The sequence below is a fragment of the Myxocyprinus asiaticus genome, chromosome 2 (genome assembly GCF_019703515.2).
Source record: "Myxocyprinus asiaticus isolate MX2 ecotype Aquarium Trade chromosome 2, UBuf_Myxa_2, whole genome shotgun sequence".
Lineage (NCBI taxonomy): Eukaryota > Metazoa > Chordata > Actinopteri > Cypriniformes > Catostomidae > Myxocyprinus > Myxocyprinus asiaticus.
In genome coordinates, this window is record NC_059345.1 from 41,364,715 (window position 1) to 41,385,742 (window position 21,028).

Below are 21,028 nucleotides of genomic sequence, written 5' to 3' on the forward strand. Positions count from 1 at the left end.
GCTGCATACATGATATAAAGTATTAACCATTAATGGTTGCTGATAATTTGATTATTTGGGATTGGTGCAACAAACAGTGTGTTATTGGGGTGGTTTGTGTATAAACTGTTCATACCATGAGGAATGAAAATAGAAATATTATGAGTAAAATATATTTGCAGTTGATTTTCTTTTTGCCATACCTTATGTATTTGTAAAAGATGTCTGTGTGTTTGTTTTTCAGATGGAGTGTTTGGGCGATGTCAGAGTTATTCAGGCACAGTTTCCTACACCTATGATGTGTCTCCAGAAGCTATACAGCGTTTGAGGATTGTTCTCCAGAAGCTGGCCCACAGAGGTATCACACTGGGTCACTGAGTGATTTTGCCAAGTATCACATGTTTCTGTTGGAATTAGGGCTGGGCAATATGGCAAAAAATACTATCACAATATTTTTTCTCATATCGTTCGATATCAATATTTATCACAAAATACATTTCATACCATTAATGGGGGATGAAATGCCGTCTACATGTTTGTTAGACCTCAAGAATGAATGTAAATAACTTGTTTGTTTACAAGTAAACCCTAGAACGTAAGCTACATTTAAAGTATACCCAGTTTAGGATTTAATCCTCATAAGGTGTATGACCTCTTTTTGATGAAATTCTGCCAACTTCATAATCTCGTCGTTTGAGTACACTGAAAGACTTTGTTACGCTCCACACTCCAGCTCAGTAGGTGGTTGTAATGCACCATAAACTGGATTGCCAACCACCAATAAACAGCACAAGAAGAAGAAACACTTTCTTGGCTGTAACAGCACTATGGATCTGGAATTTCTTTTTAACTAAATAGTACATAAATAAACAGCAATGGTGTGGATGTCAGAGTTGTTGTTGTGTTCAATTGATAGCTGTATTGCATTGTCAGTTCTGTATTGTTTCTGCACACAACAATATCATATTGGCCAGATAGCTAGCTAGCAGCTACAGAGCCTCATTACCGATTTCATGACAGCTGGGCTATGTAGCCGTTAGCCTGCTAATACTTCCTAACAGGCTGATTTCATGACTGTGATTCAGTTACCTAGTATGTGTGTATAGTAAAGTGTGTATAACTTTGCCGAAGTGCTTGTGTTTTTAGCGAGACGTACCTGATCAGATCATTTAGACGTAGAACATAGGCTAAATATCGCAAATTATTCAAAAGTTTATCATCGATATCGGAAATGTATTTTTTTTGGTAAATATCGATATTGTTTTATCATCTAGCCTTAGTTGGAACATCTTTTATTGGTCCTGGAAAAACATTTATTTTAAAGAACATTTGCCCTAACCCTAACCTACACCTAAAATTAGAGGGAAGTGATAGTTTTATAAGAATGGTTTACAAGCCACTGACCCTAGCCCTAAGCCTAACCCAACATTAATCCAAATCTAACTCTAAAATCTGATTGGTTGATTGAAATTTTGTTCCAGGACCAACAAGAATGTTGATACAGGATCATGTGGTATTCCTGAAATCACGGTCAACATCCAGTTCCCATGTTTACCTGTTTGTCTTTCTTATCCTTTCTGCCAGCACCCTTGCATGTCTGTTTGCAATGTTCACATTTTACATTCAATAGGTTACAATTAACAAAGTTCCATTATTGAGTGAGTACATAAAAAATCCATGTTCAAAACCATGTCCTTGTCTTACACCGATTCACTACAATAAGCCTACAATAATGATTTTTATTTTGAGGGAATTTGAGCTGTCGGGTCAGATTTTGCTTGAAATCGCAAGCATTCATTATTTGTCCTTGCGTGTTTACGTCATATCCGTAAGCTGAGAAAGAAGGTCCGCTGTGTCTCGAGAAGCGGGAAGTGAGTGCGACAGCTGTTCAGTCAAACAAGTCGTGGTTTCAGGAGTTTCAGGACAGCAGCGGAGTGAAATCACTCTCCTAATGGGTTTAATGTTTTGTTACTGTTTGGCGAAGTAGTTTACCTGCTATAATGTTTGTCATGCTTTAATTAATCGAACGTTGCTCATGTGTACCGATCGCAATGTGTTTATAAGTTGTTTTTCTTCAGTGAAGTTATTGTTATTCATGACCTCTGAATATTTTATAACATGAGTATTTTATAACATTGCTGCAGTTTCGAGATTCCCAAATTGTGTCTCTAAATGTGTGTGCTGCTGTTTTCTTAGGCTATTTTTTTCACTTTTTTTTTTTTTGCCTGATGAAGACCTTATGGTCTAAACGTTGCAAGCAAGTGTAAGCCAAAAAAGTATTTCTGGAGCAATAAATCTGTGTATGGACACTTGCCATTTTATCCTTTTAGCAGATGCTTAAACAGATCTAAAAAGCCACTATAGATACAAGGTGGTTCCTCATGAATTTATACTTATCTCAAGTTGTCTATAATGCACCGATTTCATAGCATAATAATTTTTATTAATTTGTTTAGCATGCATCTCTCTGTTGTAACTTTACTTCTAAATAAACGATTAAAAATGTATTACTGTAATTGTTATATTGCATATTTCTGTGTATTATTTTCATTATTAAATCCTCATTTTGCAGTGCATAGACCTACTGTTGTAGTATAATGGTTCACTTGCATTGATATCTGAGGCTGTAGATTGTAATATAAAAATGAAGTGTCTTCTGTTGGACTCATATCAGCCATTTCACAAGTTTCACCTCTTGATATGATATGTGTAGTACAATACAAACATTGTGTATTGTGTAGTGGATAAAACGCTTTAATAATCATATTAAAATATAATTAAGAGTGTTGTTTATCTTCCTCAAAGTAAGTAATATATCGGTTATAAATTTTTAAGCGAATAACATAATATCAAATGAAAATAGCTCGTCATGACTCTGCTCTGCAGGAAATCTACCGAGTCCTCACTCAAGCCATGAGATTCATCTGCCAGAAGAGCAGTGCCTAAATACAACTCACGTAAAATGTTCCTCCGCAAGTAACTTGCAGTTCCCTATCTGTCACTCACTCGACGTTGTGTCGATGTAGTGACACTAGAGGTCGCTCTTGGGAGCCCCAAACACCTCTGATCTTTGAAAAAAGGCCAATGGGAATTGGCGAGTGGAATTTGCATGCCACTACCCCAGACATACGGGTATAAAAGGAGCTGGCTCGCAACTACTCATCTTTGGAGCTGAGTGGTTGATTCACAGAGAGCTGAATTTCACTGCTGGTACATTCACCTCTGCATGCTGTTGGATTTATGGTGCATTACAGCAGTTTCTCCCCCTCGTGCTGGATTGAGTACAGAGAACGCCCCTGGGCACTTCGACAACCTAAAAGAGTATATATTCTTGCAATAAAACAGTATATTTTCTCTAAAAGAGTGGCACTGATGGAGAGCATCTTTTTAAAGATACCTTTCTGTCTGTGTTTAGTTCCTGGATGCGGTCACTACCTCTCCGCCTCTGACGGCTATGATCGCTGTCTCACCTGCATGGGCTGCGCCCATGCTGAGACAGCATTCGTGGATGGATCATGTTTTCACTGCGAGAACATGACCATGGCAATGTTGCGGTCGTGGCTTTCCTTCTTCAGAGGGAAAGCCACTCCAGCTGCTCCCCGCCCCAGTCCTTCTACCTACGGGGTATGAGGCAGCGTCGGTTAGCACTGGGGATGATTTGGGGACCCCAATGGGAGTGGTTCTGCTGGGTAATCCCCCACGGACCTCCCATTCCCCAGTACGCTCGTTTGCCCTGGTCGAGTTCTGGGATGAGACAGGCGACTCACCCCATGGCGAGTTTGATGTCTCATTCAGGGCTTCGTGTGTGGTTGCCCAGTCTGAGGCCAACGCGGTGCCGACAGCCATGCTTGCCCGGGCAGCCGTGGGTGTCGGGCTGGAGTGGAACCCTCCACCCTGCCCTGAACCCTCGCGGCTTGACGATTGGTTCCTGGGCTCAAAGCGCCACTCACGGCTGCGCCCCGCCCCAGTCCCATTCTTCCCGGAGGTGCACGAGGAGCTCACAAAATCGTGACAGGCACCTTTTACTGCCCAGACCCGATCTCTAAGCTCCTCCACTCTCACTACCCTCGATGGTGGGACGGCCAGGGGGTACACGGCGATTCCCCAGGTGGATAAGGTGGTTGCGGTGCACCTGTACCCGCAAAATGCCGCCACCAGGCAGAATTGTCTGAGACTCCCGTCCAAGGCCTGTAAGCTCACATCACCCCTGGCGACCAAGGCTTACAGTGCCGCTGGGCAGGCCGCCTCCACCCTGCACGCCATGGCTCTCCTGCAAGTGCACCAGACCAAGGCGCTGAGAGAACTGCACGAGGGTAGTCCTGACCTGGGATTGACCACAGGATGCTGATGCCCCCCTTCTGCAGAAGGACGCGATAGAGCCTGTCCCTCCAGCTGAGATGAAGAAAGGGTTCTACAGCCCCTACTTCATCATGCCAAAGAAAGTCGCTGGGTTGCGGCCAATCTTGGACCTGTGAATACTGAACCAGGCCTTGCACAGACTCCTGTTCAAGATGCTGACACAGAAATGCATTTTGGCGTGTGTCCAGCATCAAGATTGGTTTGCAGCGATTGACCTGAAGGACGCGTACTTCCACATCTCGGTTTTACCTCGGCACAGGCCCTTTCTGCGGTTCTCCTTCGAGGGCCGGGCATACCAGTACAAGGTCCTCCCCTTCGGTCTGTCCCTGTCACCTTGTGTCTTCACGAAAGTCGCAGAGGCAGCCCTTACTCCGTTAAGGGAAGTGGGCATTTGCATCCTCAATTATCTCGACGACTGGCTGATTCTAGCTCACTCTTGAGACTTGTTGTGTGTGCACAGGGACCTGGTGCTCGGGCACCTCAGCCAGTTGGGGCTTTGGGTCAACTGGGAAAAAAGCAAGCTGTCCCCAGTTCAGAGCATCTTGGGATGGAGTTGGACTCAGTCTCTATGATAGCGCGCCTCATGAGCAAGTGCATGCAGTCAGTGCTGAACTGCCTGAAGTCATTCAGGCGGAGAACGGCGGTCCCACTGAAACAGTTTCAGAGACTCCTGGGGCATATGGCGTCCTCGGCGGTGGTCACGCCACTTGGGTTGATGCATATGAGACCGCTCCAGCACTGGCTTCAGACTCGAGTCCCGAGATGGGCATGGCGCCACGGCACACATTGCGTGGCCATCATGCCGATCTGCTGCCACTTGTTCAGCCCTTGGACGGACCTTGCATTTCTGCAGGCAGGGGTCCCCTTAGTGCAAGTGTTCAGGTGCGTCGTTGTTACGACAGACGCCTCCAAGCGAGGCTGGGGTGCCGTATGCAACGGGCATGCAGCCACGGTCTCCTGGACAGGGCCACGACTGCGTTGGCATATCAACTGCCTCGAGTTGCTGGCGGTATTGCTCGCCCTGTGGAGGCTTCGGCCGTTGATCCAGGGCAAGCATGTGTTGGTCCGGTCAGACAACACGGCGACAGTAGCGAATATAAACTGCCAAGGCGGCTTATGCTTGCGTTGCATGTTGCAACTCGCCTGCCATCTCCTCCTCTGGAGTCAGCAGCGACTCAAGTCGTTGTGAGCCTCTCACATCCCGGGCGACCTCAACGGTGCAGCGGATGTGCTGCTGTGGCAGGTTACGTTCAGGGGAGAGTGGAGACTCCACCCCAAGGTGGTCCAGCTGATTTGGAGTTGATTTAGCCAAGCGCAGGTAGACCTGTTCGCTTCCCGGGAATCCTACCACTGCCCGCTCTGGTACACCCTCGCACAGACGCGCTGGCACACAGCTAGCCCCGGGGGCTGCACAAGTATGTGTTTCCCCAGTGAGCCTGCTTGCACAGACCTTGTGCAAGGTCAGGGAGGACGAGGAGCAGGTCGTCCTGGTGGTGCCTTACTGGCCCACCCAGACTTGGTTCTTGGACCTTACACTCCTCGTGACAGCCCCTCCCTGGTGAGTTCCCCTGAGGGTGGACCTCCTCCCTCAGGGATGGGGCACTATCTGGCACCCACGATCAGACCTCTGGAATCTCCATGTCTGGCCCTTGGACAGGACGTGGAAGACCTAAGTGGCCTACCACCGGCAGTGGTAGACACGATCACTCAGGCCAGGGCTCCCTCTATGTGGCACCTGTATGCCTTGAAGTGCCGTTTGTTCGCTAAGTGGTGTTCATCCCGACGTGAAGACCCCCAGAGATGTGCAGTCGGATTGGTGCTTTCCTTCCTGCAGGAGAGGCTGGAGGGGCAGCTGTCCCCCTCCACCTTGAAGGTGTATGTGACCGCTATAGCGGCACACCATGACGCAGTAGACGGTAAGTCCCTTGGGAAGCACGACCTGATCATCAGGTTCCTTAGAAGCGCGAGGAGGCTGAATCCTCCCAGGCCACACGTCATTCCCTCGTGGGATCTCTCCATGATCCTGCGGGGCCTGCGGAGAGCCCTGTTTGAGCCCCTAGAGTCAGTTGAGCTAAAGGTGCTCTCATTGAAGACTGTCCTCCTGACTGTGCTCATGTCCATCAAGAGGGTTGGAGACCTGCAGGCGTTCTCTGTCAGCGACACCTGCCTGGAGTTCGGTCCGGTGTACTCTCACGTGATCCTGAGACCCCGACGGGCTATGTGTCCAAGGTTCCCATGACCCTGTTTAGGGATCAGGTGGTGAACCTGCAAGCGCTGCCCCAGGAGAAGGCAGACCTAACCTTGTCGTTGCTTTGTCCGGTGCATGCTTTGCGCATCTACTTGGATCGCGTGCAGAGCTTTAGACGCTGTGAGCAGCTCTTTGTCTGCTTCGGAGGACAGTGGAAAGGGAGGGCTGTCTCCAAACAGAGGATCTTCCACTGGGTCATTGACGCCATCACTTTGGCATACCAGGCCTAGGAAGTGCCACCCCCCTTTGGGCTTCGAGCACACTCCACTAGGAGTATGGCAGCCTCTTGGGCCCTAACCAATGGCGCCTCTTTAGCAGACATCTGTAGAGCAGAGGGTTGGGCAACACCCAATACCTTTGTGGGATTCTACAATCTCTAGGTTGAGCCGGTTTCATCCCGTGTGTTGTCAGGTATGAACAGGTAAGTATGCGGGGCAACTGGACGGGTGTACCACTTGTGTACAGCGCCTTTCCCCTCCTGGAGGTGAAGCTGTGTGCTTTTTTCCTATGGAACTATGGCAACTTTTCATAATTATTATGGACCAGGCAATCAGTTATTCTTCAGTGTAAAATCTGTTCTAGAATCTGCTCTTTGATTGTAGGAAAAAGTAACTGACTTTGTTTCCCTTCAGAAATTAAAAGAGATGATTGTACTTAATCAGTATGATTACACTCAGAATATTTCAATTTAGCCCTATATAAATTAGGTTACATACAGATGTTACTGTTGCATCAAGTCAAAATCAATGCTATACTGTCAAATGTGCATTTCGGCGACAAAATAATATAAAATATATAATAATGTCACTATTTTTATTTATTTATTTTTAATTAAGGTCAAAAACAATATATATATATATATATATATATATATATATATATATATATATATATATATATATTTCACTGATGCTACCAATCTGGTGCCTCCATCTGTAGAACTATATTTTAGTCTAGAGCCCTGTGACATGTATGTTGTTTTAAATAGATTTATATGATCTATTGGTGTTTATGTTTAATAAAAATAAAGTAATTTTCTGCATTGAAGCATTTCATTATTTGACTATAAATTATTTCATTATAAACTCCCAGTACATAATAAGCAAACACATAACAAGACGAACATGAATAACCCATCTATAATGATTCTAAGGTCATTTTAAGCTATTATTCCTCCAACATGTGTAAATGGGGGTCTGGTGTTGCAGGCTCGTGGATGCACGCACCCATAAAAAATCCTAAGGGAAACACTGCGCTTCTAATGTTACTGTCTCCTTAAAATTAATTGCTTGTGTTGTAGCATTCTGAATAGAATAAATGGAAGTGTAATTGCTACTGTGGCCATGTCGGTCTTGATTGCTGTGTACCTTGTTGCCGTGATTAGATCAATAATCCACAGACTAAAGAAATCATCAAAATGTCACAGCTGTCTCTGGTTTCCTCAATGTACATAGCTAGTGAATTTTACCCTTAGCAGAAACGTGTCACAATCAGTACCAGAGCTTTTCAACTCAAGTAAAAACTGACACAGCCAAACGTGCACACATCTTTTGTGGAATGATGTTGCTGTCTGTCATAGGGACAGATGAAAGAGAGTGGGATGAAAGGATGAGATTGAGCACTCATCCACTGTTCAGGGGCTTGGAATTGCACATCTGAGGGCTTTCATGACAGAGAGGTTTTTCAATGATACACTGTGTTAGCAGGCCTGGATTGAATGTACTATCACTGTTCCTCGGCAGCGTAGTGAGTCTTAACCTGTAAAGCTGACTTAATCTGTAACTGTGTCCTTATTGTTTGAACAGAACTCCAGAAACACATTTAGCAGAAACATAGGTCTGCTGAATGTGTAGTAGTTTTGCTACAATGTGGTGAAAAAAGTTACATCATAAATTTAAAGGCAATTAATGTGCAAATCTAATTATTTATGTTGAAGTTCAAAGTGATTTTGTTGAGAGTGTTATGCTTATGAATGATGCTCACTGGGCTGATCAGTTGGAAAGTGTTTGTGTGTGTGTGTGTGTGTGTGTGTGTGTGTGTGTGCTCAATTGTGTATGCCATCTGCACTAATCTGAATCTAAATCAATGTACTGTATAAGAAAATGTTTCCTTTCGTAAACTTTGTCCCATTCATAACCATACATTAGAAGAAAACAATTTATTTACAATATATAATGCTGTGTAATATTTAAATTGAACTCAGAGGGTACCAACACTGGCTTCAGCTTTTTAGCACCTTGGCTGTATTGGGTACACGATTTGATTAGATTCTGATTCATGTGGGTATATTTCAGTTGTAATATTCATTTTGCTTACATATGAAAGAAATTCTCTCTCAGCTAATGCTAAATTATACAGGGAACCTTCTAACTTGATATATTACACAATGTTAACCTCTGGGCCCAAACTATGCAGTTCAGTTGCTATTCATTTAACAGATATTACAATCAACACAACCAGAAAGTAAACTTTGAAGTAAAAGAAAAAGTCCCTGTCGGGATCGTTCAAATGAAGATCATGATTAATCAGAAAATTTATATTTTACCCAGCCCTAGTATTGAGCAGTGTTCCTAAAACACTGAGCAGCATTTGGGACAATGATCAATTAATGAATTTAGCTTTAATAATTCAATTTACTAAACATTTTCCATATGAAATATAACAAGTATTAACTCCACAAGTTAAGAAGCATGAAGATCTACCTCCATAACCTTTGCTGTAATCAACTGGAGTTCTTTACCATTTTATTTAATAGGATGTACACTACCGTTCAAAAGTTTGGGGTCACTTGCCTGAAATGTTTCTCATGATCTTAAAAACCTTTTGATCTGAAGGCATATGCTAAAATGTTTGAAATTATTTTTGTAGACAAAAATATAATTATGCCAGCACATACAAAACTAACATTTTATTTAAAAAAAAAAGGTTTTTGACTTGGATGACTTGGACCGAATAATTAAGAAAAGCAGCCACTAAGTGCCCAGCATATAGATGGGAACTCCTTCAATACTGTTTAAAAAGCATCCCAGGGTGATACCTCAAGAAGTTGGTTGAGAAAATGCCAAGAGTACACTTCTGCAAAATCTAGGCAAAGTGTGGCCACTTTGAAGATGCTAAAATATAACATAGTTTTGATTTATTTTGGAGTTTGTTTAGTCACAACATAATTCCCATATTTCCATTTCTATTATTCCATAGTTGTGATGACTTTACTATTATTCTAAAATGTGAAGAAAAAAAAATTATTAAAAAAAAATAAAGAATGAGTAAGTGACCCTAAACCTTTGAACGGTAGTGTAAATAAGAAAAACTACAAACTGCTTATGTTAGCACTATTACTTTTTAGAGAAATGTATATGAATAATCAAAGTAGGTTTTTGCGATACCATTTTGTCAGTCTCCAACATAGCCATTTGAGGGCAGCATGCTCCATCCTGTCTGTCTTGGTGATGGATCTGAGCTGTTAATAGGCTGCGGAGGCTTGCTCCCAGCTTGATCTTTTCAAACAGGCATAAATGAGAGTTGAAAAGCGTGGAAGGCACGCAACCGTCTCTGGGTAAATTACCAACATGGTAATGAATATTAGAGAGCCAGAGAGATGGCCGACTTACTCCAATTACCCAAGCCAAATAAAGAGAGAGGAATCAGGAGGAAGAAAGGCTGTGTTCAGCTATCTCTCTCTCTCTCTCGTTTTCTTTTTTGATGCAGATGGTGTCTGAAAGCTCGACTTTTGATTGACGTGCTATGTTGCAGTGTTTTATAGTAATTTTAGAGCAATTTGCAAGGGAGCTCTCAAAGGTCTCTATATCCCCTGTGTGCATTTGTGTGTGTGCAGAAGTTAATATGTTTATGTCCTGTGCATGTGCTTTGATTGTGTGTTTTGTTAATTGTGTGGCCAATTCAGCAGACAAATGAACCATTAAATGTATGCAATTGTCTTATATTGTTCTCCTGGCCATTTTTTCCCTGTAAAGTATGTGTGCATTTGTATGTGTGTGTCTATGAGACATTTTTGTAATTTTACAGTGTGACCGAGTTTGGTTGTTTGTGTGTTTTTGAGAAAACCTGTCCATCTCTCAACCATCTCATTAAACCCTTTGTCAGCCTTCCAGAAACCTTTAGCAGACTGACATCCTTCCACATTCTTCCTCACATGAGAGAGGGAGAGAGAGGTAGATAGGCAGATAAATGTAGAGAACATCAATGCCATCGACTCACAATTCTCTTTATCACTCATCTAGAAAGCCGAAGAAATCACACAATTTGTGGAACCGCCACATACCCTACACAGTGTCATTAGATCGATGCTATTGACTGGACAGGAAGAATGCTCTCTCTTTGTCATACAGGTCCATCATGGCATCTGACAGCTTTCCCTGTTGTGAGATGCCCTCTATTTAATGCTATTGTCTTTAGATGTTCTTTGGATGTCCCGGGTCTTGGACTTTAACATTATAGCAAACTCATAATGTGCTGCGCCATCTCTTTTATCTTCAACTGTGGTCAGTGTATAAGCACAACATGGGAAGTTACAGATGTCTCCTGGAGAAGGAGGCTATTAATGAATAGAGAGAGACAGAGAGGAAGCTGCAGAGAGCAGCTGAAGGAGATGGAGAGTTTGAAGGAGGGGGAAAGAATTAAAGGAATATTCCAGGTTCAATACAATTTAAGCTTAATTGACAGCATTTGTGGCATTATGTTGATTACCACTACAACTTATCCCTCCTTTTCTTTAAAAAAAGCAAAAATTGAGGTTACAGTGAGTTACTTACAATGGGCCAATTTTTGGAGAGTTTAAAGGCAGAAATGTGGAACTTATAATTTTATAAAGCGTTTACATTAATTCTTCTGTTAAAACATTTTGCCACAAATGCTTTCGACTGAGTTTAACTTTTATTGAACCTGGAATGTTCCTTTAAAAAGGATTTAATGGCTGGAGTCTTGAATGTGGTCAGACATAATGGAGAGCTGGGTATTTTAGAAATGCTTTTCTGAAATTATTTAAAGTTATTGTTTGAGTTTCTCATTTCAGTTATTTCTTTAAAAGCAAAAGCTGGATGTTTGAGTCATATCAAAGGTTTTTTGGTTTGTTTCTGATGCTGTTTACAAGCTCAAAAGCAATAAATACTTACAGATCAAAATGTCATAATCCATGGATATTTTTATTTGACTTTTAAAAAACAAACACACAGGGGGTCACGTGATGCCACGCAAGAAGCAAACGTGTGAGCGACGAGCTCTGCGCACTTTGCTCATTTTTAATTATTCTCATGTTATAATGTGGTAAAATTTGATACACCCAGTTACACATTTGCGCTTTGAGGTAAAACATGGCAAAGAAGTCAAAATCCTCGGGCTCTGGAGACATTAAAAGACACTTACGTGTTCAGGATGAAAGCCTCGACAGGCCTACAGACCGGGGACTCGATTTAGAATGCGTGGCGGGAGAGGAGATCCAGCGTCAGTTCTCCAACATGTCGGTGAAGCTGACGAAGGTTCTTGCTGACTTGGAGGATCTCACTGTAATACGTCGATTGATTACAGCGATGGAAATAACATTTTCTGAGTTAGTTACAAGAGTGACTGATGCTGAGAGACGAATCGATTGTCTGGAATCTTCGGAGAGGGAATTAACCGCTAATCTGCCCGCAACCAAAGTTGATTTGGAACATCTCCTTGAAAAGCTTAAAGATCTTGAGAATAGAAGCCACAGGAATAACGTTCGAATTGTTGGAATTCCTGAGCATGAGGAGGGCAGAGATATGGTGGGATTCCTGGACGAGCTTTTCCCGAGTCTGCTCGACATAACAGGCCACAAGCTGGAAATCGAGAGAGCTCACAGAGTCCCAGCTCACAGATTTGCTGAGGGAGATAGGCCCTGATCGATTCTGGCCAGATTTCTGAGATCATCCGATAAAGATCTTGTGTTGTGCCAGGCGAGGAGCAAATGGAAGTTTTCTTGGAAGAACCATAATATTTTCTTGTTCCCGGACTTTGCGAGTTCGACAAGAGAGAAACGCGATCGGTTCAAGGAATGTAAGAAACTTTATACAATTCAAAAAGATTTTACATTGGTTCTATTGGACCCCCTCTAAATTGTATAGGCTTGGTCTTAAAGACACACCCACCTGCTGGAGATGCCAATCAGAGTATGGAGATTTAACCTATGTCATTTGGGGGTGTGTTGAAATTCAAAAGTTTTGGTTAAAGGTGCAGAATCTGGTATGCGAGGTGTTCCCTATCTGTCACTCACTCGATGGTGTGTCGATGTAGTGACACTAGGGGTCACTCTTGGGAGCCTGAGACACCTCTGGTCTTTGATAAAAGGCCAATGAAAATTGGCGAGTGGTATTTGCAGGCCACTTCCCCGGACATACGGGTATAAAAGGAGCTGGTATGCAACCACTCATTCAGATTTTCTCTTCGGAGCCGAACGGTCATGCTCATTGAGCTGAATTCTACTGTTCATTCACCTCTGCTAGATCTGATGGCGCATTTCAGCGGCTTCTCCCTCCTCTGCGCTGGTGCACTGCAGAGAATGCCCCTGGGTGCTTCGGCAGAAAACAAGAGAGTATATTTTCTGAAAGAGCTTTTTTCCTCTAAAAGAGTATATATTTCTCTAAAAGAGCGGCACACATGGAACGTCTTTTTAAAGATGTGTCTTTTTAAAGATGCCTTTCCCATTTGTGTGTTATTCCTGGTTGCGGTCATTATCTCTCAACTTCAGATGGTCATGATTGCTGTCTTTTGTGTCTTGGCATGACCCACATAGAGGCAGCGTTTGTGGATGGTTCATGTTCTCATTGCGAGAACATGACCATGGCAACATTGTGGTCACGGCTTGCTTTTCCGTACCTACGGGTATGAGGCCAGCGCGGCTGGCACTGGGGGCGATTTGGGGACCCCAGTGGGAACGCCTCCGCCGGGTATCCCCCCGTGGACCTCCCATTCCCCAGCACGCTCGTCTGCCCCAGTCGGGCTTCCGGATGAGTTCGCCGGCTTGTCTCACGGCGAGTCTGGCTTCTTGTTCGGAGCCCGTAAAGATGATGAGCTCTCGAGCACAGCATCGGAGAGCGGGCATGTCCAGTCGGACGCAGAAGCCTCAGCTGGGCTCCCCCCCTTGGGGACGATTGCCCAGTCACAGGCTGATGCCGAAATGATGGACATGCTTTCCCGGGCGGCCATGAGCGTCGGGTTAGAGTGGAACCCTCCGCTCTCCCCTGAACCCTCGCGGCTTGATGATTGGTTCCTGGGCTCGCGGCACCGCTCAAAGCAGCCACACCCTGCTTCAGTGCCATTCTTCCCGGAAGTGCACGAGGAGCTGACAAAATCGTGGGAGGTACCTTTTACTGCCCAGCCCTGATTTTGCAGTTCCCCTGCTCTCACTACCCTCGATGGTGGGGCGGCCAGGGGCTATACGGCGATTCCCCCGGTGGATAAGGCGCTCATGGTGCACCTATGCCCACAGAGCGCCGCCACCTGGCGCGGATGCCCTAAGCTCCCGTCCAAGCCCTGTAGGCTCACGTCGTCCCTGATGGCTAAAGCCTACAGTGCTGCTGGACAAGCCGCCTCTGCCCTGCACGCCATGGCTCTCCTGCAGGTCCACCAAGCCAAGGTGTTGAAAGAACTGCACGAGGGTAGTTCCACCCCAGATTTGATGCAGGAACTGCGCTCAGCAACCGACCTCACTCTCCAAGCAACGAAGGACACGGTGCGGTCTCTCGGGCAGACGTGGCCACACTAGTGGTCCAGGAGTGCCACCTTTGGCTCAACCTGGTCGAGATGGGCGAGGCCGACAAGACACGGTTTCTTGCTGCCCCCATTTCCCAGGCTGGCCTATTCGGCGACACCATCGAGGACTTTGCCCAGCAGTTCTCGGTGGTGAAGCAGCAGACGGAGGCAATCCGGCACATCCTGCCCCGGCACGGCTCAATATCCTGCACCCCATTTGCTCGTCGCCAAGGGCATCCCTCTGCGGTGACTGCACCGGCTCCACCGCAGCCCGCCCCTTCAGTCCGGCCCCGGCGTGGAGCCCACCTCAGGAACCAGACGCCACCCATCTCACAGTCGGCGCCTAAGAACCCACGGAGGTCGTCAAGTGCCCCTGAGATGGGTGACCCAAGGACAAAGGAACCCACTCACCTGAAGCTGGCAAGAAGACCACTCCATCCCCCGGTGGAGGGCTGGGTGGAAAATCTTTTTGTTTGATTTCGCCGCATGCCCAAGTGGCTGCGGTACCCAAGAGTTTAGCAAAAGAGTGGTTTCCTTCCTCCTTGGGTCACATTCCCGGTGTGCACGGTCGTCATCACGACTACCGTCCACAGGTTTTTTTCTTGCAGGATTGCCGCTCCAGCGGTGGTCTTTCCGCCACTGAGCGCCCAGCTGTGGCACACAGCTGCCCCCGATGTGGCAGTCTCCATGGATTATGAGGACAGGCCTCTTCCTCCCCCATCCCAGGCTGTTCCGGGGGTGGTCACAAGGAGCCAGGTAAGTGCTTCGATATCCCTGGACTCAGCACGGCCACGACGTGGTGTGGCCCCTCAAGCTCCGCCCCACCGCGAGGCCCCACCTGCTGGTACGTCTGATGACGTTGTCCCCTTGGTCCCCCTTGTGTGGAAATTGGACGCGTGGCTTGCGCTTTCCAATCCATCGCGATGGCTGATCTGGGCTGTCTGACTTCACTACGCGATTAGAAAAAAAGAGAAAAAAATAAAATAAAGAAACAGTTCACCAGGCACCCGCCCAGGTTCAGCGGTATTCACTTCACCTTGGTCAAGAACGAAAATGCTGCTACCTTGCGTGCGGAGATCGCTACCCTCCTACGGAAGGGTGCGATAGAACCTGTCCCTCCAGCCAAGATGAAGAAGGGGTTTTACAGCTCCTACTTCATCGTACCGAAAAAAGGCGTTGGGTTGTGGCCAAACTTGGACCTGCGAGTACTGAACCGGCCTTACACAGACTCCCGTTCAAGATGCTGATGCAAAAACGCATTCTGGCAAGCGTCCGGCATCAAGATTGTTTCGCGGCTGTAGACCTGAAGGATGCGTACTCCCATGTCTCGATCCTTCCTCGACACAGACCCTTCCTGCAGTTTGCATTCGAGGGTTGTATCAGTACAAAGTCTTCCCTTTCGGCCAGTCCCTGTCTCCTCGCATCTTCACGAAGGTCGCAGAGGCTGCCTTTGCCCTGTTAAGGGAGGTGGGCATTCGCATTCTCAACTATCTTGACGGCTGGCTAATCCTAGCTCACTCTTGAGACTTGGTGCTCTCACACCTCAGCCGACTAGGGCTTCGGGTCAACTGGGAAAAGAGCAAGCTCCTCCCGGTTCAGAGCATCTCTTTTCTCGGTTTGGAGCTGGACTCAGTCTCTTTGACGGCGCGCCTTACGAACGAGCGTGCCCAGTCAGTGCTGGCCTGTTTGAAGGCGTTCAAACAGAAAACAGCGGTTCCACTGAAACTTTTTCAGAGGCTCCTGGGGCATATGGCATCCTCGGCGGTAGCCCTTGGACCGACCTCTCATTTCTATGGGCAGGTGTTCCTCTAGAACTGGTCTCCAGGCGCGTCGTGGTCATGACAGACGCCTCCAAAATGGGCTGGGGCACTGTTTGCAACGGGCACGCAGCCGCCGGCCTGTGGACGGGCCCGCGACTGCATTGGCACATCAACTGCCTCGAGTTGTTGGCAATTCTGCTCACCCTGCAGAGGTTTCGGCCGTTGATCCAGGGCAAGCACGTGTTAGTTCGGACAGACAACACGGCAACAGTAGCATATGTCAACCACCAAGGCGGTCTGCACTCTCGTTGTATGTCACAACTCGCCCGCCATCTCCTCCTCTGGAGTCAGCAGCACTTCAAGTCGCTGCGAGCCACTCACAACCCGGGCAACCTCAACACTACAGTGGACGTGCTGTCACAGCAAGTTACCCTCAGGGGAGAGTGGAGACTCCACCCTCAGGTGGTCTAGCTGATTTGGAGTCGATTCGGATGGGCACAGGTGGACCTGTTTGCCTCCCAAGAATCCTCCCACTGCCCACTCTGGTACGCCCTCACTGAGGTTCCCCTCCGCATAGATGCGCTGGCACACAGCTGGCCCCCTGGCCTACGCAAATATGCGTTTCCCCAGTGAGCCTACTTGCACAGACTCTGTGCAAGGTCAGGGAGGACGAGGAGCAGGTTGTCCTGGTAGCACCCTACTGGCCCACCCAGACGTGGTTCTCAGACCTCACGCTCCTCGCGACAGCCCCCCCCCCCCCCCGGCGAATTCCCCTGAGGAAGGACCTTCTTTCTCAGGGACGGGGCACCCTCTGGCACCCGCGACTAGACCTCTGGAATCTCCTTCTCTGGCCCCTGGACAGGACCTGCGGTGGTAGACACGATCACTCAGGCTAGGGCCCCCTCAATGAGGCACCTGTATGCCTTTAAGTGGCATCTGTTCGCTAAGTGGTGTTCTTCTTGACGGGAAGACCCCCAGAGATGCGCAGTCGGATCAGTGCTTTCCTTCCTGCAGGAGAGGTTGGAAGGGAGGCTGTCCCCTTTCATCCCAGGTAGTGGCACGCAATACAAGTGGATAACCCTGGGATAGCCAGCTGGGTGTATCGCTTGCACATAGTGCCTTCCGCCTCCTTTGGAGCTGAAGACGTGCGCCATTAATTCCCAGTAGTGTTCACATCTTTGTTCCTTGGTTGACTTCCTCCGAGCCCTGTGGCAGTCGAGTTTTTGGAGAGACTCTCTGCTCGCCCAGTACACGTGCTAACTAAGAGTCCTGTTCTGGGGTAGGTGCTCCGCATGTGGCGGTTCCCTGTAAGGCTAACCCCATGCGATGTATATCTTCCACTAATTAGTTTCCCTGTTGGCAAACTCTGCCCCAGTCTCCATGTTCGTAGAAACTCCTCCCTCGTTGGGTAGGATCTACCTTGAAGACTCTCCACATGGTTGGAAAGACCATGTGACGTATTCTTCCACTTAAATATCCCCCCCTCTCTTTGGGCGAGGTGTGGTCTCCGTGGTGTCTTCCCCTTTGGAGGGACACCCCCCGACTAGACCTGGCAGCTCAGTCGTATAATCCCCCTTCTTTTTTAGGGAGTAGAAATTAGAGAAGGGGAAAAGAGGCCACGACTGGGTTAAGCCTGTCTCTATCTCTTGGGTAGTCGACTTGTCCCCAAAGGGCCGTTCGACACTCATAACTATGTTGGGGGAGGTTACGTGTCGACCTGGTGTGCTGGCTATGAGGCACACAGTAGTCTGCCCACCACATACTGCCAGTTCACGTAACACAGTTCAGCCAATTGTGGCGTTTCATATAGGGACCCCTAGTGTCACTACATCGACACAACGTCGAGTGAGTGACAGATAAGGAACGTCATGGTTACTTGTGTAACCTCCTTTCCCTGATGGAGGGAACGAGACGTTGTGTCCCTCCTGCCACAACTCTGAACTACCCGCTGAAATGACCGGACCTTATTGGCTCCTCAGCATAAAACCTGAATGAGTGGTTGCATATCAGCTCCTTTTATACCCGTATGTCCGGGGAGTGGCATGCAAATACCACTCGCCAATTTTCATTGGCCTTTTATCAAAGACCAGAGATGTCTCGGGCTCCCAAGAGTGACCCCTAGTGTCACTACATCGACACAACGTCTCGTTCCCTCCATCAGGGAATGGAGGTTACACAAGTAACCATGACGTTAGGTATTCAGGTATTATTCTGCCCCAGACTCTGTATCTTGGGTGATGGGGTGGTCATTGACACTGTAAGTAGACGCATAAAGAATTGGGTCTTAACCAGTGTCATGATCGCCAGGCAGATCATTTTGAGGGGCTGGAGGTTGGCTGGAGCACCCTCTTTTCAGGAGTGGTGCTCGGAGATGGGAAGGGTGGCGGCCTTTGAGGAAGTTACATTCAGAGGAACGGGGAGGTATAAAGTGTTCGTGGAGAAATGGGGTGGGTATTTGTCATTGTGGATGTGTGATTATTGTTGTTGTGTTTTCTTTTATTTGTTTATTTATTTATTTTTTATGTATTTTTTTTATTTTTATGTGTGTGCATGTGTGTCTATGTAATTTAAGACCACTGTTATGTTGCTGGGGTTAGGGTGGGATTGGGAGGGGGAGGAGTAATAGTTGGGGTTAAGTTTGATTCTATGTATATATGTTTTGTTTTATGAGGTACATTTATGTGAATCAATAAAAATTGTTAATCAGAAAAAAACAAACACACATTCTTTTTTTAAATCATAGTGGGGAATTTCCATAGATTTTCTATATTTCTTACAGTATACTGAGCTAATTATATTTTCTGTCCCCTACCCCTAAACTTAACCCTTACACATTGGCCGCTATGGTGCAGTACTGTGCATCATTTAAGTGTAACTCTTAGTCTCTGCTAAAACCATCATGGCACCTGTATGCTTGCTTGTGTGTGAGAAAAAAGAGAGAGGTGTATACATGATCAGCTCTTGAGAGGCCTACTGCAGGAAGAAAGTCAGTTGCATTACAACCAGTTCTTTACATTTCTTGCAGATGTTCAAACTCGCTCTAATTATATAAGTAATTAATAAAAAAACTTGCATGTGGCACAACAAATAACTTGTAAATCAAACAGAAGAACACAAATGCATAACAATACAGTACAAATTAACAGCAATAATAAGGCAACTAATTAGATGTCTGCAGCTGCATGAATGCTGGCAAAATGCACTCTGACAAGCAATTTTGAGCCTTTTAACTTCAGTCATTCAGAAATTTATTTGACATTGAGAGATAAGCACCATTTCTGACTGACAGAGATCATTGCAGTAAGTGACAAAAACTTAGCAGGTTTGATTTATATCTGTTACCCAATGTGCAAATAACCAGTCCTACATTATTTTGGATTTTCATTCACTCACCTGCACACACAAGATTAATTCTCAGAAGGCCTGATAATAAACAATATTGCTAAACTGGCATCATTCCACTGTAAAACTGTATAATGGATGGTTGTTAATTTGTTTGTATCAGTGCTTTAACTCAGCAAAGGTCACGTGTCCTTGTGCATATATTTTAATTGTGTGATTGCATATTTACAAACACATTTAATAAAACAATCCTGAGAATACTATTCACTATTTGTTGAGACATAATTGCATGCATTTAGTTTTAGGGAATATCTTTTTTTTTTTTTTTTTTCTATCCCCACAAGTGGTGTCAGTATAGCAAATGTCAACAGTTTCTACAAAGCTCTTGGCAGTTCACACCTCCACAGAGGGTTTATGAATATCAAATTATTTCTCTATCTTTCTACATCTGCTCCTCTGCAACAAAGTTCACATCAAGACTGCCAGACAGTCTTAATCTGTCTGCAGGCTCTCTCCTGAGGGATTCCTAAATGCTTTTCTTAACAGATGTTTGACTAGTGGTAAACAGCACTCATTGCTGCAGTGTTTTCCATTTCGGGCAGTTTTGGGGCAATGACTGGTTTTGCAGTAGATCGGCGTTGTGTGTAGGAGGCAAAAGAGGTTTAAGAGACTGTAACAGGGTTAAAATGGGCAAGGAGGAGCCGGGAACCGGCTGAACAGTCAAAATAATGTTTAATGAAAACTTAAAAAGACGCAAACATAAACGCACACATGGCAGCTGCATATGGCTCTCTCTCTCTCGAACTGCCGCTTCCCTCTGCACTTATCCCTCTCCTCGGCTGATTAGCCCAACTGGGGGCCAGGTGTGCGTAGTAACGGCCCGGCCTCGCCCTCCTCCTTGTCACAGAGACCTTTTGGTAGTATTGGATGGGGGCATTAGTAGTCCGATCCTTGATTGTGAATGTGAGTACTAATGAAGCTTGCAGGGTTGAATGTCTAGGAGCCAATATTCAGGATAACAGTGGAGGCTTGCAAATACTAATCCGTTGATTAGTATTTGTTGAATGAATGACCATTCTGTAATTGTTAGGCTGGTGACTTCTAAATGAAGAATAAGAAACTTGTTAATCTTGTTTCAAAAACAATCATGGGATTTTTTATGATCACAGTTTTGATCAATGCCCTGAATATACTGTGTGTCAAGCATTACAGTATTTATATACAATTTGTTCTTCTGTTTCAGGAGTGCAGTTGTGAACATTGAGACCCATATACACTCACTGAGAACTTTATTAGGAACACTATGGTCCTAATAAAGTGTCCGACGTGGTCTTCTGCTGTTGTTGCCCATCCATCTCTAGGTTCGATGTGTTGTGGTTTCTGAGATGCTATTCTGCTCACTAAAATTGAGTGGTTATCTGAATTACCGTAGCCCTTTTTTCAGCTCGAACCAGTCTGGCCATTCTCCGTTAACTTCTCTCATCAACAAGGCGTTTCCATCCACAGAACTGCTGCTCACTGGATGTTTTTTGTTTTTGGCACCATTCTGAATAAACTCTAGAGACGTGAAAATGCGTGAAAATACCAGGAGAGTTTGTCAGTTACAGAA

The 21,028-nt window shown here is 45.8% G+C and overlaps 1 protein-coding gene across 1 annotated transcript in view; it reads left to right on the forward strand.

Moving 5' to 3' along the window:
- LOC127451658 (receptor-type tyrosine-protein phosphatase N2-like) overlaps positions 1–21,028 on the forward strand; it is a 275,203-nt gene that overhangs the window by 64,187 nt on the left and 189,988 nt on the right. The window contains exon 3 of the mRNA XM_051716512.1: positions 224–337. Within this exon, the coding sequence (XP_051572472.1) occupies positions 224–337 (114 nt within the window). The remainder of the gene's footprint in view (positions 1–223; positions 338–21,028) is intronic.